Raw genomic sequence first — 18,501 nt, 5'->3', positions numbered from 1 at the left:
ATCAACAGTATCCAGTATGGTATACTTATTGTTAATGGGAATGGCCGCAGGGGTGCTCTGCTCTCTCTGCCTGCTCCCCCTGCCCCTCTGGACCGTCACCCATCTGCCTACTTCTTGGTTTTTTGGTGTGACTACCTCCTGATAACTCCTATCTATCTCTGCCTCCACCTCCCGAATGATCCGTAGTTCATCCAGCTCCTGCTCCAACTCCCTAACTCGGTCTGATAGGAGCTGCAGCTGGACGCACCTTTTGCAGGTGTGGTCATCAGGGGCAACTGTGTTGACCCTGACCTCCCACATACTGCATACGGAGCACACCACTGCTCTGACTGTCTCCCCCATACCTGAACTGGATTAATAGAATAAGTCTAAAAAGCACCTAGCGACCTTAACTTCTTCCCCTCAGCGAGCAATCAGACAAGCTTACCGAAGTCCCCTTACGCCGAAGCCCACTTAGCCAAAGCCCAGGACTCTGCTACCATGGACTCCGCTGCCCGCTCTGACGAAGTCCTGTCCTGGTTTCTCCTCATCTCTCAACTTCAATAATAACCCAAACATAAGTTGAAAACAAGCAGCTCTCACAGAACTGCAAAATGAAATACATACAACGTAACAGTAAAAATGTGAACCAGGGCATTATCCAAGGCATTGCAATATTGAGCTCCTTTTATTAATAAGTTTGTTACAGAAATTAATACAAATATCTGACCAGTTGAAGTCGAAAGTGTTGCCTGTAGGTGAATATATAGTCTGATTAGCTTATATACAATAGCAACCACCATGTATTTTTATTATTCCTTGTACAGGGCATGCACTTCCTCTGTGACACTATTGTTGAGTGTTGGGACCATGATCCAGAGGCACGTTTAACAGCCCACTGCGTGGCTGAAAGGATCAATATGATGGCGCAAATGAACTTTGAAGATGTCCTCAATAACAATTCCGCCACTGAAGCAAGAAAGGGAGGAAGTTCTGAGCCCTTAAACCTTGGAAGCACTGCTGAACATAAAAATACTCAAGTAGTCACAGATGTATGAACAAATTCAAGCATGAATTTTGATCTTTTTGTGCATGAAATGACATGACTGAGAGGAAATATTCAAAAAGCATGTTAAATGAAGAAAATCCCCTTAAGATAATGTATTATTCATAATGATTTAATCTGATGAGGTATGTGATTCCAAGTTAGTGCACACTTAATCATAATGAAAGTCTGGCTTGTGCACTCAACTGCAGTGTACACTGCTGGCGTGCTTTCTGTTATAATAATTTTAAGTGCATTCTTCCTGTCCAAGTTGTGGAAACAAATCTTGACACAATTTAATCACCAAAGATGATGTACTTTGAAGTCCAGAATATTAATTACATTATACATACAACTCATTCTCTGTAAGGCATTAAATTACGCTCCAAATAAATCTAAATTTATGCTAAGCAACAATGATTAGTTGAAATGGGGCAAAGTCATTATAAAAGGTTCTATTAGAGGTAATAAATATTTATTAGATGTCATTTCCACATATCAATGTGCTGGTAAATTGGTTGCACATTTGTTGGAAGTCAATCGGTTATGATGGATTCAGATCTACGATATACAAGCAGTAGACTAGCTTATTGAATTTAATTTTTGGATACGGTAAAGAAATTATGAAGAAATCGTGGTAAAGAAATTGTCCCGAAACCTCCTGCAGAGCAGAGGGACAGAAGCCCTTTTGCTCTTGATTTTCAGTACAAGAACGGACAATGAAACCAAAGCCTCATGGTCCTTCTGACCTTTTGGGTTTTAGGCAAGAGGTGTCAGGAAAGTGACCACAGGGATAACTGGCTTGTGGCAATCTAGCATTCATAGTGATGTACTTTTTGATCCTTGGAAAATTGCCGGGGCAAATTTACTGTCAGTCAACATGTGCATCGCATTGCCAATCTCAGTTATATCGTATTCACTAAATGGTAAGAATTTGCGAAACTGGCTTGGTGATGATACTATAAGAATGTTGATAGCAGTGCTCACAAATGCATTTTTGTTGCTGAGCTATGATCCAAGTAACAGGGGATAACAAGTTTTTTTTTGGGAAGTATTGCTTCCTCAGAATTTTTCTTGTGGTTATGAAAGACCACTTGAAGCTGAACACGTATATATTTTCAGACTATTTGTATAATGTAGGTATTTGGAGAAACAAGAAATTAACCTTTATTGAATATAATGCATTTAATTGAATAATGGTACTGATGCTTTGCAATGGTTCAGCTAAGTTAAAAATGCTTTGTTGATGTTTTTCATTTGTACTCCATGTCTGAAGAATCTCACTTAAGAGTCCAACAATAATCAGCCAGTATTGATGGATTCCAGTTGCCCTGATACCATCTCTCCAAGACTGCAATGTCCTAGTGAACCTTTCAACATGCCTGTCACTGACAGAGATACAGAGATAAGTTTTCAGGGAAGAAATCTAAATGGGAATACAGAAAATGAATCTTTAGTGACATGTTGCACTTCATGGTTTTGTATCTTTGAAGCAACTGCACATAGTTAGGTGCTCTGTAGTTAGCATGAAAGATTCCAACAGCATCCTTGAATGCCTTCCATGCAGTTTTCTCCGGTGCCACTAGAAGATCTTCAAGTTGCCTGTCATTGAAAGCCTGTTTGGTTTGTGAACCAACAGAAGTGCCTTCCTTAATCTTGGCATCAGTTATTCTGGGAAACTTCTGTCTCAAATATCAAAATCCTTCATGGAAATTTATAGCCTTTCTAAAACCTGTCCTGTCATGCAGTATCCACTCTGCCTGAGCATGCTCAGGAATGACTGGACAAGATAGAAAACCTTTCAGCTTACGTTGTGGGAAACATTTCAATTTACTTGAATTATGAATTGAAATAACAAATAGGGGCAATATTTTTTTAAAGAAAGATCCGTGTTAGGGAAATTTCATGGCTATTTTCACAATCAACAGCTCAAAATCCATACAATACACATAAAATTATTCAGGAAGCAAAGTCTTTGTTGTGCAGTATAATTATCAAATTCCACATGATGTAAGCAGAATATTATACATGTATAAATAAATTTGTTTGCAGAATACCTTCCCAAACATATTAGCATAGCACAAAATTTTCTTCCAATGATTAAAGTATTTGTTTTGAAATGTTAAAACTCTCTAAATTTATATCAGATTTATATTTGTTTGTTCACGTATTGATGGTACATTCAAATCCTGATCAAGTAATCAGCACCTACATTTAACAATAATGTAATGCATTAATTTATTTTTCCATATTTCACTGTTTAGTGTGTGGTTGCATATTGTACATGTTCTAATGTCTTCTCTCAAGGGACAGAGTTCTCCCCTCAGATGAACTTCCCTCGGTCACTTCATGGCAGTTGAGATTGGGAACTATAACATACACAACTGTAACTGTTCAGAAGCTGGGAGACTATACAGCTAGTAACACTATGTCCAGGTAACTCAAATGAAGAGAAAACACTTATGAAAACTTCATTCTCCTCATGATCATTCAGCACACAACTTTAAGGAAAGTAATACATTTTGTCAAAGGCAAAATGCCCTCAGTTGCTGGAATAGGCATCTGCACATGCATTTATTTTCTTTTTCAGCTGATGAAAATTAGGCACAATTAATGGTTTCCTCTAAATATGTTCCACAGTAGGACAGTCAAGAACGTGCATTGATGGTTTATGTTAACATCTAAATATTTTGCAAGTTTTTAAAAATAACTGACAGTTTGAGATCATAAGTTTACCATGGACTCAGAGGAAGAGTTACAAGCCTGAGGGAAACAAATGGCAAAGCATTATCATTGCTGCTGAACTTGCTGATGACAGAAAGGGACAGTACAAAAATATTGAACCCTCCCTACAGCACAATAATGCAATGTTGTGCCGACCCTTTAACCCAGGGACTCCCAACTTAGAGTCCACGGATCTCTTGTTTAATGGTATTGGTCCACAGTATAAAAAAGGTTGGGGAAAACAGATGAATAACCCTTCCCTCCCACATTGGCCTCCACTTTCTACCAAATGTGTACCTATTTAAGAGCTTCTTTAAAGCATATGCCTCTACCACCATCCCTGGCAGGACATTCCATGCACCCACCACTCTTTGTGTAAAGACCTTATCTCTGTCAACCCCCTAAGCTTTCCTTCAGTCACCTTAAAATTAATGCCAGTCACCTGGCATTAGCACAAAAGAGTTGTGAAAAGGACACAAGGAGGCAATAGAGGGTACGTGTAGTTTAAGTGAGTACAGAAAGATTTGCAAATGGAGTAGAAACTGGAAAAATATGAAACTCTGCATTTCAGCAGAAAAGCAAACACAAAACACATTATCGAAATGCTCAGAAATGCGGAAGTTCTGAGACGCAAAGAGAACCTGCTGTTCTAGTACATAATTTGCAAAAGACGCAAGTAATAAAGGCTAAAAGAGTGATATTGTTTTGTTTAATTTTGTTTTATTTAGTGACGCACCGTGGAGTAGGCACATCCGTCCCTTCAAGCCTCACTGCCTTAGCAAACCCCAATTAACCCTATCCTAATTACAGTGACCAATTAACTTATTAACCTTTGGGCCTTTGGATTGTGGGAGAAACCGGATCACCCGGGGAAAACCGGGGGAGAATGTGCAAACTCCTGACAGAGCGGCACTGGGTTTGAAGTCCAAGCTCCGAAACACTCCAAGCTGTAATAGTGTTGTGCTAAGCGCTATGTTACCATGGTTCTTGTTGTCAGGGAATGTGAGTACAGAAGCAGAAAGGTTATGTTTCAGTTATTCAGGCAAATAATGATTCCAGATTTAGAGTACTGAATGTGACATTGGTTCTCTTATTTCAGGAAGAAGATTAAACATTTCAGAGATTTACTGGACTAACAGAACTGAAGTAGGGCTGTCAGTCCACTCCAAACATCAGAACATCATTTTTACACTATCATGCAGTTCACAACCTTTTTCATGCCAATGAGCCTTATCATGCCATGAACCCCAGTTTGGGAACCCTTGCACTAATTCCACCATTTTATTTTCTTCCTATTGAGAAGTGAGTTGAGTGGAGCATTATAATCATGTGGGGGTTTGATAAAGTGGATGTGGAGAGGATGCTGCCTCTTGTGAGATAGGAGTCAGAGTTTAAATACACGGGCTTATCCATTTAAGACAGCAATGAGACTAAACTTATTTTCTCTCAGATTTCAAAGTTACAGAAGGGGAAAGCAAGCTAGATGCACAATGGAATATTTTTAAAACAAAGATTACAGGCAGGTGCTGAAAAAGTAATGTGGGAAGAGAGATACAGAGATGAAGTTACAATCATACCAGCCACCGTCTTATTAAATGACAGAGCACACTTGGGTTGCACATATCTCCTGTACTTGATTCTTAAGTCCGTATGACAGAGATAGAAATAAAGGTTTATGGATTCAAAGATCCGAAGTACACGTGCTATCAAAGTATGTATGCGACATACCACCCCGAAATGCCTCTTCCCCACAGACAGTCACAACACAGAGAAGGACCATGGAACCAAACTGTTCAAAGAAAAATCATCAAACATTAACATGCCTTGTCCCGCCCATGTGCAAAAAAATCACACAGACAGCAACAAAAAAATGAGCAACATCACAGAATATGAAAGCACAAAATCAAAAGGCATATCTCAGTACAGTTCCAAATTGGAGTCATAGAGAAGTACAGTACAGTACAGAAAAAGGCCTTTTGGCCCATTAGTCCATGCTGAACCATTTAAACTGCCTACTCCCATTGACCTGCACCAGAACCATAGCCCTCCATATCCCTACCATCCATGTATCTATTCAAACCTTTCTTAAACATTGAAATCAAGTTTGCAATCTCTTGCGTTTACAGCTCACTTCAGACTCTCACGACCCTCTGAGTGAAGTTTCCCCTCATGTTCCTCTTAAACTTCTCACCTTTCACACTTAACCCATGATCTCTGGTTGTTGTCCCGCTCAACCTCAGTGGCAAAAGCCTGCTTGCATTCAGTCTTATCTATACCCTTCATAATTCTGTATACCTGTATCAAATCTCCTCTCAATCTTTTACATCCTAAGGTATAATGACCTAGCCTATTCAATCTTTCCTATAACTCAAGTCTTCCAGTCCTGAGACTTTAGGAGATTTCATTCCTAAACGGTCAGTTGTCTGAAGTAAAGGAGTTACTGAACTAAAGCATTTGGCCACTGATAGGCTGATGTTAATTTACCTTCAGGTCCAGTTAGGTAGACAGCAGAGTTGCACAGCGAATGCAGGCAGCATGTTGCAGAGTCAGAAACCGGAGTTCAGTCCTCAACTTGTGGGCATTCCACATCCTCTGGGACTGGTGGCTTCCTCTCACAATCTAAGATGTGGAGGCTGAGAGTTTGATTGGCCACTATGTATTGGTGGGTGGTAAATCTAGGGGAAGTAATGAGAATGTAGGACGAGAATTTTTTTTAAATGTAGAATAAGCATAAATGAGTAATTTGTTGATTTGTCCAGCTATTGTGCACTGGAGGTCCATTTACCTGTGTCACTATGACTACAATGATTGGATAGTGGCAGCTCAATTCTGATCTTTGCTCATTGAAATGAAATGGGAATAAGCACCAGTTAAATAAGTGCTGATTTTCTGGAGGCCAAACATTTTTGTTCCTATTCCCATTCCTGTTCTGACGTGTCGATCCATGGCCTCCTTCTGTACCAAGATGAGGCCACCCTCAGGGTGAAGGAGCAATGCTTTATATTCCCTCTGGATAGCCTCCAACCTGATGGCATGTATATTGACTTCTCCTTCCAGAAAAGCAAATCACCATCCCACTCCTTCCTCTATTCCCAACTTTGATCTTTCACTTCTCACCTGCCTATTACTTTCCCCTGGGTCTCCTCCTCCTATTATCTATTCTCCTTTCCTATCAGACTCCTTCCTCTCTAGCTCTTGACCTTTCCCACCCACCTGGCTTCACCTATCATCTTCCAGCTAGCCTTGTTTCCTTCTCCCCACCTTTTTATTCTGTTGTCTTCCCCTTCCTTTCCAGTCCTGACGAAGGGTCACAGCCCAAAATGTAACCTGTTCATTCATTTCCACAATGCTGCCAAACCTGCCGAGTTCCTCCAGCATTTTGTGTGTGTTGCTCTGGACTTCCAGCATCTCCAGACTTTGTGTTTCTGAAGTAATTAGGAGTGGTTGTTGAAAGACTTTGCTATGATTCATTTGCAAAAGGAAATAAATTAAAGTACCACTCACTTTAAAGTTAATAGTTGATTTTAAATTTAATTGTTCAAACCTTTTTTCAAGAGTTGCTATTTTCTATCTAAATATCTTTCCAAATCAAAGTTCTTCTTAGCAGGAATCACCTGTTGATTTTGTATTTCTATACTAAGTGAAGCTCGTGCAATTATTTCAACCCCGAGCTATGGCTCAGTGATTTGCAGGTGCCCGAAGGTAAAATGGCCTGCAATGGGAGTATCTCGACCGCACATTCCTTAACTCTGCTTCATACAGACACATAAAATCTTTCAACAATGAATTGAACTAGAAGGAAAACAAAAATTTAATACGATGCCCTCTATGCCTAGCTAAACATGAGAACACAATTACAGATTCTTGTAATCTTAAGCTTTAAATAATGAACCCACAATGCAGCTGCCACTCAGGGTGACAGAAATTGTATAGGTAAAAGGAATTTACAGTCGAGTGTAGAGAGTTAAAAGCATAGCATGTAGGCAAGTTAAAAGAGGCACCACACCTATACCACAGATTTGATACATTGTCAAAAGCTGAAATGCAATTGGGTGTGATAGAAATACGGCATGGAACCAAGCCCTTGCAATTTTTAGCTCATTTTTGGTTCTCTTTAAAGCAATTTTAATTTTTTTTTTAATTACCAGTCTCACAGGCTTTTTTTTACTTCCTTTTCAATTTAATAAGTACTCCTTTTTATTTGTGCAGAACAGGCAGAACCTTTATTCACAAGTTTATGACATTGATTTGCTTTTGGAAAAACACCAAAATCTAACATGTGTGACATACTGTTCCTAAGGAAAAATACAGTGCCTTGCTGGGGTGGATTTCCTTTTGATATTGTCATTGACACAAAAGGAACCATTACCTTGCACAAAAATATTGATATTTGGTATATCCAGTTTTATCTGAGATGTATATATCCATCAATCAGCCTGCTCTTCATCATATTTTCAATGATGTGGGACTGCATTACCAAAGTAAAACACTATACACTAGTATTAATAGCAATAAAGTGCCGGATTCAATGTTTGGCAGTTCATGGCATTCAATAATTATTTTGTCAAATTGTATAAATATTGCATATTAAGTCTAAAATATAGATAAATACTCCTCCATAAGATGGACAATATGCTCATGCAATTTCTGTGCAACCCTAGCTTGAACTGTAATAATGTGTAAAATCTGACTGGCTCCTTGCTATACACACAGTTATCAATAAAAATAAAAGTTCCAGTGATTTTGAAACTGTTGTTTGAGCATCATTAACCTACTGTGATGGCTGATTCACTGGAGAGTATGAAGAGCCTTTTTTAAAAAAAATAGTCTTTATACCCATTGGTGTTTTTTTTCAGCCTATTGGTGTTTTACTGGTTAATAACACAATAAAGGATTCTAGTCAACAGCAAACCATGTCAATCAGGATTGCATACCGTGCTATATTCTGAATCCTGAGATTTCTGGTTCTTCTTCTTTATATTATACAATGACATCATGTAAAATCAAAGCCAACCGCCTTCTGAAATGCATACAGACCATACCTTATAATACTCACCACATGAGTTTTATTTGTTTTGCAATGAAAAATTATTAATATTGTTGATAGTTCTATGTATTATTGGAAAATTACTATTATGTGCATGTATATATTTAAATTTACAGGGCTGTTTTTATTAGTTATGTTTTAATCTAATAAATGCATTTAGCATGTTATCTGTCATATTTTTATTAACAAACAAGTCTTATTCTTATAAATGCTTCAGTAAAATTAATTATGAAGCATTACAACTGAATAAAAATAATAAAATGTTGTTCAATGTAAATTTATTATCAAAGTATGTATACATCATACAACCTTGGATTCATCTCCTCAGAGGCAGCCACAAAACAAGAAGCCCAAAAGAATCCATAAAAAAGACCAACAAACACCTATTGTGGGGAGAGAGGTTTAGAGGGAGAGAGAGGGAGAGGGTGAGGGAGAGGGGAAGGGAGGAAGGGGCAAGGGTGAGGGAGAGGGAAACAAATTGTGTAAATAGCATTTAGAATGAAAGTGAGTCCTCAGGCACGAAACCCGAAGCAGGTGGAGCAGGCCACAGCTGCAGCCTCAGCCTACGTTCAGCACATAGTGGAGTAAGAACATAAGAAATAGGAATGGGAGTAGGCCATCTGGCCTGTCGAGCCTGTTCCACCATTCAATAAGATCAAGGCTGATCTGACCATGGACTCATCTCCACCTACCTGCCCTTTCCCCATAACCCTCAATTCCCCCCACTACGCAAAAATCTATCCAACCTTGTTTTAAATATATTTACTGAGGTAGCCTCCACTGCTCTGTCGCAGAGTCCACAGACATAAAGCCCAGAGCAGGCCCAATACCTCAGTGTCAGTGCAGCGTAAATGTCGCAGAGCATCGAGCAGGACCCACCGTTCCAGTCCCGACACCCTGCCTTTCCAATCCAATTAATAGATGATTGAGAGAGTCCCCATGAAAATTCCAAATGTTGCTCAAAGTAAGTTTTATTATCAAAGTACATATGTACATGTGACCATATATAACCCTGAGATTCATTTTATTGTGGGCAGTATCAGCAAGAAGCACTCCACATACCCATGTACCATTTCTGTTGAATATAAAGCAATGGAAGCAAAAGATATACACAGTTATTCTCATGAAAAATACTTATATCAAATATTTCAGACAAAACTTCAAAATCCTTGATCAGACTGTCATTAAAAACCCTACAGATTCATTGGTGCACCTTGCAGAAATAAATCAGTTATTCTTACTTGAGCTGGCATATACACCCAGACCTCACTTTATTAGCTTGCCCCTGTACAACAGATCGATAACATAAAGACTCAACCAGCCAGTCATATGGCAATAACTCAATGCAAAGTGCATGCAGGCATGGTCAAGAGGCTCTGTTGTTGTTTGGATCAAACATTAGAATGAGGAAGGAATGTGATCTAAGTGACTCTGATTGTGGAATGATTGCTGGTGCCAGACGGGGTGGTTTGAATGTCTCAGAAAATGCCGATCTCCTGGGATTTTTATGCAGAACAGCATTTACAAGAATGGTAGTAAAAAGCCCAAAAGACATCCTGTGAGTGGCAGTTGTGTGGTGAAAATGCCTGGTTAATAAGAGAGGTCAGAAGAGAATGGCCAGAATGGTTCGAGTTGACAGGAAGACTACAGCAACTCAAATGACCACGGGTTACAGCAGTGACATGAATAAAAGCATCCCTGACTCAACACTGCGAACCTTGAAGTGGATGGCTACAGCAGCTGAAGACCACGAACGTACACTCGGTGGGCTCTTTCTTAGCTGTGCCAAATGCAGTGACCACAGAGTGAATGCGACATCTGACCCAACCTGTCCCCAACGTGCTGGCACAGAACCCTAAAACAGCCAAATCAAAATGTCATCTGGGAATAGGTATTAAATAATCGTCAATCAACACCTACATCCTGTTCAAGGAAAGAGATCAACCCATCTTTCTGAACCAACTAAACATCACACCCATATTAATACCTGGAAACACACCTAGCACAGTTGAAATATACAGTATAAACTCTGCATTTGTACTAGCAAGTTGCATATTCCAGTTAGTCCGAATTCAGATAAGAGTACATTGCACACTGATACCTGGACTCTCAAAAGGTATAGACTCGATGGGAGTAGGTATTTTAAATGGCTTGGGTATGGATTAGATGGGCCAAATGGCCTGTTTCTGTGCTGCACTTCTATGATTCCATGACTCTATCCCATTACAACAAATGTGGGTAACAAGGGAACTACAAAGCACAGCAGCTTTTTTGTAAGATACTGATTTGTATACTTATTATTAGACACTTAACGTTGCTGACACAGTACAGCCTCTTCAGCTGCTTTCATTGTTCAATAAGATACAAGTATTGTCAGATTCATTCCTAGTCACATACCTGCCTGATACTCCTGCAGCTGCAAGTTTATTATTTTGAGGCTAAACATTTCCTGGAACTCTGATTCCAATTGTTCAGTGGTAGAAAACACACAATTTAGTTCTGCCTTTTTAATCAGTGTATTTTGTAACTTCCTTCTACTCAAAATTTCTCAGCTTAATCTGTTGCTAGTAATCCAAAGATTACTACTTCAAACTACTTCAGAGTTGTTGTGGAGCAAACATTTCAAACAATAATTTTCACATTTTAAAATTTTGTATATTTAATTTAGTATTGTCACATCAAAATATGTTTTCATTTTCTAACATAGAATTCTAAGTCAGGAATAATCATACCACTAATTCCAACACATCCCAGACCAAGAACTTTACAGATGAATCAGTAAAAGATTGACTCTCAACAAAAAATAAAAGGAGATAGTTGAATGCAACTGGTCAAAGAGCTACGTTTGAAGGAATGTATTAAAGAGGTGAATGAGGAAGGAAGATGAGGGATTGGAGGGCAGTGGTACCTTGCGCACTGTTAAAGTCATGTGAGTAAATGAGGCTGGTGTCAACAGAACTGTGGGTTTGGAAAGGAGAAGGAAGAGAAAGTTGCAACTTTTGATAATGAAGGAAATGGGGATCAGACTACAAAATGTAGCAGAATTGGGCCGCTTGGCCCATTGAGCCTGCTCCAGCATTCATTCATGGCTGATTTAATTTCTTTCTCAACCCATTCCCCTGCCTTCTCCCTATAACATCTGATGCCCTGACTAATGAAGAAAAAAACAATCAAACCTCTGCTTTAAATATATTCAATGACGGCCTCCACAGCTGCCTGTGGCAATGAGTTCCACAGATTCACCACCCACCGGCTGAAGAAATTCCTCCTCATCCTCCTAATTGGACAGACCTCTATTCTGAGCGTGTGCCCTCTGGTCTTTGACTCACCCACTATAGGAAACAGCGCCCCGCCTCCAACTCTATCTAGGTCTTCCAATTTTCAATAGATTTCCATGAGATCCGCTCCCCCCCCCCCCCCCCGCACCCATTCTGCTAAACAGGTCCTGAGCCAAGAAATGCTCCATGCATGTCAACAATTTCATTTCCAGAATCAGTCTTGTGAACCTTGGAATCCATTAAGTGTCTAAACACAGGAATAGGAATTCAGACTCAAATTAGCTATCAAAAAACACAGGATGACTAGGACTTGCTCTATAGCACATGGGTAAGAGGATTCACACCAGGTGAAGAATGGAACCTTGATGAGGAGAGCAATTAAACTCGGAGGTGACTCCCCTCAACAATAAGTATACCACTGGGACTCCTATACTGTAAAAGGACTAGATGGGATTAAGTTTGTCAAATGTGTTAAGTAAACGTTCCTTAATCAGTACATAGAAGTCCCAACAAGAGTGTCCATACTTGTATTCCTATTAGGGAATGAGGCAGGGCAGGTGACAGAAGTTTATGTAGGGGAACACTAAAACATCCAACAAAAGACTAGATGTAAGTATGGAAGGAGCTATTTTTTGATAAACTGTCAAGTTGAAGGCCGACTTCTGATTCCAGTATATGAGATTGAATAGCTTTGCTCAGAGACCACCACTTCCTTTTCTCCGTGTTGCTTTCCTTTTCCATCTGCTTCTGATATCCCAATTAGAAACATAGAAACCCTACAGCACAATACAGGCCCTTTGGCCCACAATGCTGTGCCAAGCATGTACTTACTTTAGAAATTACCTAGGGCTACCCATAGCCCTCTATTTTTCTAAGCCCCTTGTACCTCTTAAAAGACCCAATTGTATCCACTCCCCCACCGTCACCAGCAGCCCATTCCACCCACTCACCACTCTCTGTGTAAAAAACTTACCCCTCACATCTCCTCTGTACCTACGTCCAAGCACCTTAAAACTATGTCCTCTTGTGTTAGCCATTTCAGCCCTGGAAAAAAGCCTCTGACTATCTACACCAACAGTGCCTCTCATCATCTTATAATTCTTGCATTCCCCACCCTTCCTCGTTCTCCAAGGCCCCATTCTACGTTTCTCTCAACAGGTGGCAAGCGAAAAATGCGACAAATACCTCTTCAATAGAAATAAATAGAGTCCAAGTAAAGCAGAGACTTGAATCGCTGTGGGGAATTTAACACGATAAAAATATCAGTGTCACGGCCAAATTCAGTCTGGGAATTTATTTCCAGAAACAATAAACTAGTGATATGGTCAGAGTTAAACATGAAAATTAATAAAAAACAAATACACTTGGTAAAAAGAAATCTCTAACAAGAAAAATAGAACTGAACTATAAGCAGAGGAAGGGGAAGGTAATTATGTTTAATAATTGGAACATTACTTTTAGCGATAGATTCCAAACTATCCAATTTAAATTGAGAAAAATCACATCAGAACTAATTTCTAAAGCAAGCCTACTTTATGAATGAATATACTCGGAAGATACTGGATCAGTTCATCCCAAAGAAGAAGTATTCTAAAGGAAAGTCAAAGACAACACAAAAGCAAGAAGAGAGCACACAATACAGCTTTGTGGGGTGAAGGGCCTGTATTGTAGGTTTTCTAATAGAGCAAACATTAGCAGATATCTAGGGGATTGGGAGGCTTTTAAAAGCCAACAGAAGGCAATTAAAAACAAGGAGAGAAAAGATGAAATATGAAGGTAAGTTGGCCAAAATACAAACAGAACACCAAAGTTTTTCAGGTATGGAGTTAAAGGGAGGCAAGAGTGGATATCAAACTGTTAGAAAATTATGTTGGAGAGGTAGTAATGGGGACAAAGAAAAGGTGGACAAACTGAAGAAGCATTTTGCATCTGTCTTCATTGTGGAAGACACCAGCAACATGCTGGAAATGAGAGTGTTGGGGTCAGAAGGAAGTGTAGTTCTTATTAGAAAAGAGAAGGTGCTTGAACAGCTGAAAGGTCTGGGGTAGATCAGCCCATGATTGAATGGTGGAGCAGACTCAATGGGCCAAATGGCCTACTTCTGATCCTATATCCTATGGTCTTATGGTCTAGAGAAGTTACCTGAACCAGATGGACTACATCCCATTGTTCCGAAAGAGGTAGCTGAAGAGATTGTGGAGACATTACTAGTGATCTTTTGAGTATCAGTGGAGTCAGGAATAGTTTTAGAGGACTGGAACTTTGCAAATGTCACCCCACTCTATAAGAAGGGTGAGGCAAAGGACAGGAAATTATAGGCCAGCCAGTCTAACTTCAGTAGTTGGCAAGATGCTAGAGTCTATCCTGAATGGCAAAAGGCAGATTATGAATAAAGGGATTAACTGGTGGTGACAGGCAGCATTTTACAGGGGGTTAGTGTTGGATTCACTATGTACTTTCACATGACACGTTAATGATGTGGATGATGGAATTGATGGCATTGTGGCACAGTTCGCAGATGATGCAAGAATAGGTAGTGTTGAACAATGAGGGAGTCCGCAGACATACTTGGACAGATTAGGAAACAGGACAAAGAAATAGCAAATGGAAAAGAATGTAAGGAAGTGTATGGTCATGCATTTTGGCAGAAGGAATAAAGGAATAGACTATTTTCTGAGCAGGGAGTAAATTAGATATCAGATGTGCAATGGGACTTGGGAGTTCTCGTGCAAGATTGCCTGAAGGTGAACTAGCGGGCTGAGTCAGTAAGAAGGAAGGCAAATACAAAGTTAGTGTTAATTTTCAGAGAACTAGAATGTACTGTAAAAGCAAGAATGCAACGCTGAGGGATGATAAAGCACTGGAATATTGCATGCAGTGGTGGGCCCCAATTACTCCCACGTAGTAATTTTTGGGTTGCTGCACCAGTGAGGGCAGAAACAGGATGATTTGGCAGATAAATACATGGCTGAGAAGCTGTGCCGGGAGCAGGGACTCATGTTCTTGGACAATTGGGATCTCTTGTATGACCTGTTCAAAAGTGACAGGTTGCACCTGAACCCAAGGGGGACCGATATTCTTGCAGGCAGGTTTTTTAGAGCTGTTGGGGAGGGTTTAAATTCGCTTAGCATGGAACTAGAGAGAAGGGACTCAGGAAAGGACAGATGGTAAAAAAAAGTGCAGACAGTGTGCAGTCAGATTGTCAGGAAGGGCAGGCAGGTGATGGGACTTAGTTGCAGCCAGCAGGCTGAGTATCAATCAGCTCATTAGGGATGCTGTTGTGGCCATCACTGAATCATGGCTGAAGGATGATTGTAGTTGGGAGCTGAATGTCCAAGGTTACACGTTATATCTGAGGGATAGGAAGGTAGACAGAGGGGGTGGTGTGGCTCTACTCATAATGAATGGCATCAAATCAGTAGAAAGAAGTGACATAGGATTGGAAGATGTTGAATCCTTGTAGTTTGAGTTAAGAAACTGAGGGGTAAAAGGATGTTGATCGCAGTTATATCCTGGCCTCCCAACAGTGGCTGGGAGGAGGACCACAGGTTACAACAGGAAATAACATGCAGGTCGATTGGGAAAATCAGGTTGGTAATGGATTTCAAGAGAGTGAGTTTGTTGAAAGCCTAAGAGATAGCTTTTTTGTGCAGTTTGTCATTGAGCCTACTAGGAGATTGGCTATCTGGATTGGGTGTTATGTAATGAACCAGAGGCGATTAGGGAGCTTAAGTTAAAAGAACCCTTAGGAACCAGCGATCACAATATGAATGATGATTGACTTAACTGTACTCCAAGGGACATTCAGTGACTTGGAAATTTTCTTGTATCCACCTCCTGTTCAAAAACCTTTTTGCGGAGTTGCTTGGAGTATTCCTTTGTCTCGATAGTGTAGATTTTGCCAGAATACTGACTCACCAGCAGTCGGACCTTCCAGATACAGGTGTATTTTTACTACAATCAATTGAAACACCTTAACTGCACACAGTTTTCCAAAAACAGATCTCCATTTAACTAATTATGTGACTTCTAAAACCAGTTGGCTGCACTAGTGATGATTTGGTGTTTCAGAGTAAAGGGGGAGGAGGGTGACTACTTATGCAATCAATTATTTTGTTTTATATATTTGCAATTAACTTGGATTGCTTTGTAAAAATCTGTTTTCACTTTGACATGGAAGAGTCTTCTTTTTGTTGATCAGTGTGAAGAAAGCCAAATTAAATCCATTGTGATTCAAAGTTGTAGAGCAATAAAACGTGAAAACTTCTCCGGGGTGAATACTTTCTATAGGCGGGTGCAGACACATTCAGCCCTGAGACACAAGGCAAGGTCATTTGATTCCAAGCAATTGGTTTATTAATCATTAAGAATGTCTCTCTAGTGTTTCCTGCTTCCTTCCCCCTTTCCTTTCCACTTTCTGTCTGCAATAGAGATCCATATAGAAGCAGGTTTATCATGACTCACTATGTCATGAAATCGGTCTTTTTTTTGCAGCAGCAGTACAGCCTGTACCCACTGGAATTTAAAAGGATGAGAAGGGGATCTCATTTTAACCCTTCAAATGTTGAAAGGCCTAGACAGAGTAGATGTTGAAAGGATGTTTCCCATGGTGGGGAATCTATGACAAGAGGGTACAGCCTTTAGGGTAGAAGGGCGTCCATTTAAAACTGAGATGCAGAGAAATTTCTTTTGGCAGACTGTGTTGAATTTGTGATCACACACAGCTTTGGAGGCCAGGTCGCTGGATGCATTTAAGGCAGAGATTGATAGGTTCTTGATTAGACACAGCATCAAAGGTTTTGGGGAGAAGCCTGGGGAGTGAGGTTGGGAGGGGGGAGACAGAAAAGGATCAGTCATGATTGAATGGCAGAGCAGACTCCACGGGCCAAATGGCCTAATTCTGCTTCTATGTCTTATGGACTTCAGAAAGAAACTGTAGGTCCATGAGCTTACCCCAACAGAGCGTCAGAGATAGACAACGTCAGCAACTTTAAATTCCTTAGTGTTATCATTTCAGAGGACCTGTCCTGGGCCCAGCGTGCGTGGAATTATGAGGAAAGCACAGCAGCGCCTCTACTTCCAAATAAGCTTGCAGAGATTCAGCATTTTATTTAAAACTTTTAATGAACTTCTATAGATGTGATTAGTGTTTCCATACCAGGCTGCGATGCAACCAATATGCTTGCATGGAAAATCCTCAAAAAATAGTGGATATGGCCCATTCCATCACAGATAAAGCCTTCCCAACCATTGAGCACTATTACAGAGAGTGCCACTGCAGGAAAGAGGCATCCATCATCAGGGTCCCCACCACCCAGATCATGCTCTCTTCTCTCTGCTGCCATCAGGAAGGAGGAATAGGAGACTCAGGACTCTCAGTACCAGGTTCAGGACCATCATTACCCCTCAGCCATCAGGCTCTGGAACCAGTTGAGTTACCTTCACTTGCCTCATCATTGAAATGTCCCCCCAACTTGTGGACTCACTTTCAAAGACACTTCATCTCATGCTCTCACTATCTATTGCTTATTTATTTATTTGTTTATTTCTCTTTTTCTTTTCTATTTGCAGTTTGTTGTCTTTTGCACATAGGTTAGTCTTTCATTGATTCTATTGTGGTTCTTGGATTTCTGCGTATGTCCTCAAGAAAGCAAATCTCAGGGTTGTATCCAATGACATAGCAGGGGTGGTTGATAAGTTCATGACCTAAGGTAGGAGTAAATTTTAGAAAATCTAGCACATTTATTTTTCAACATAGTCCCTTCCTACATTTACACTTAGTCTAGCAGTTGTGGAGCATACAGATCATGGACCTCCAGAAAGTGTCCACATTAGGGGTAATTGATAAGTTTGTGGCCTATCTAGAAGGAGATGACTTATACAGCTCTCTTTACATGCACATGCAGGCAACTCTGAGTGATTATGCAGAAAGTTTGAAGTTACTAACTCATCGGGGTGATTGATAAGTTTGTGTCCTAAGGTAGAAGGAGATGAATTATTAACTTCAAACCTTCTGCATAATCACTCAATGTTGACCTGCATGTGCATGTAATGAGAGCCGTATAACTTTTTTCTACCTTTGGCCATGAACTTATCAATTACCCATCTGTGGACACTTTCTGGATGTCCAACACCCATATGCTCCACGACTGCCGGATTATGTGTAAATGTAGGAGGTGTCTATGTTGAAAAATAAATGTGCTAGGTTTTCTAAAATTGATTCCTTCTACTGTAGCCACAAACTTATCAATCACCCTTCGTACATGTATTTGGATAACAAATTTACTTTTAACTTCATAGCATTTAGAGCATACTCCTAGTGATTCCTAGTAGGTCAGCCAAATGTCATCCTATTTACAGAGGCAAGGTTAAGCCAAGCTTGAAATTTGCAAGCAACCTGCCCTCAACATTAAAAACAAGCAGTACCT

At 40.1% G+C, this 18,501-nt stretch overlaps 1 protein-coding gene across 3 annotated transcripts in view; it reads left to right on the top strand.

The window, feature by feature from the left end:
• tgfbr2l (transforming growth factor beta receptor-like) overlaps positions 1 to 6,236 on the top strand; it is a 104,069-nt gene extending 97,833 nt beyond the window's left edge. For all 3 annotated transcript variants that reach the window (XM_059966359.1, XM_059966360.1, XM_059966362.1), the window contains one exon: positions 807 to 6,236. In XM_059966359.1, coding sequence (XP_059822342.1) covers positions 807 to 1,037 — 231 coding nt within the window. In that variant the 3' untranslated portion in view covers positions 1,038 to 6,236. The remainder of the gene's footprint in view (positions 1 to 806) is intronic.
• Positions 6,237 to 18,501: the final 12,265 nt, after the last annotated feature.

This window comes from Hypanus sabinus, chromosome 4 (genome assembly GCF_030144855.1).
Source record: "Hypanus sabinus isolate sHypSab1 chromosome 4, sHypSab1.hap1, whole genome shotgun sequence".
NCBI lineage: Eukaryota > Metazoa > Chordata > Chondrichthyes > Myliobatiformes > Dasyatidae > Hypanus > Hypanus sabinus.
This window is presented reverse-complemented; position numbering and strand designations above follow the sequence as displayed.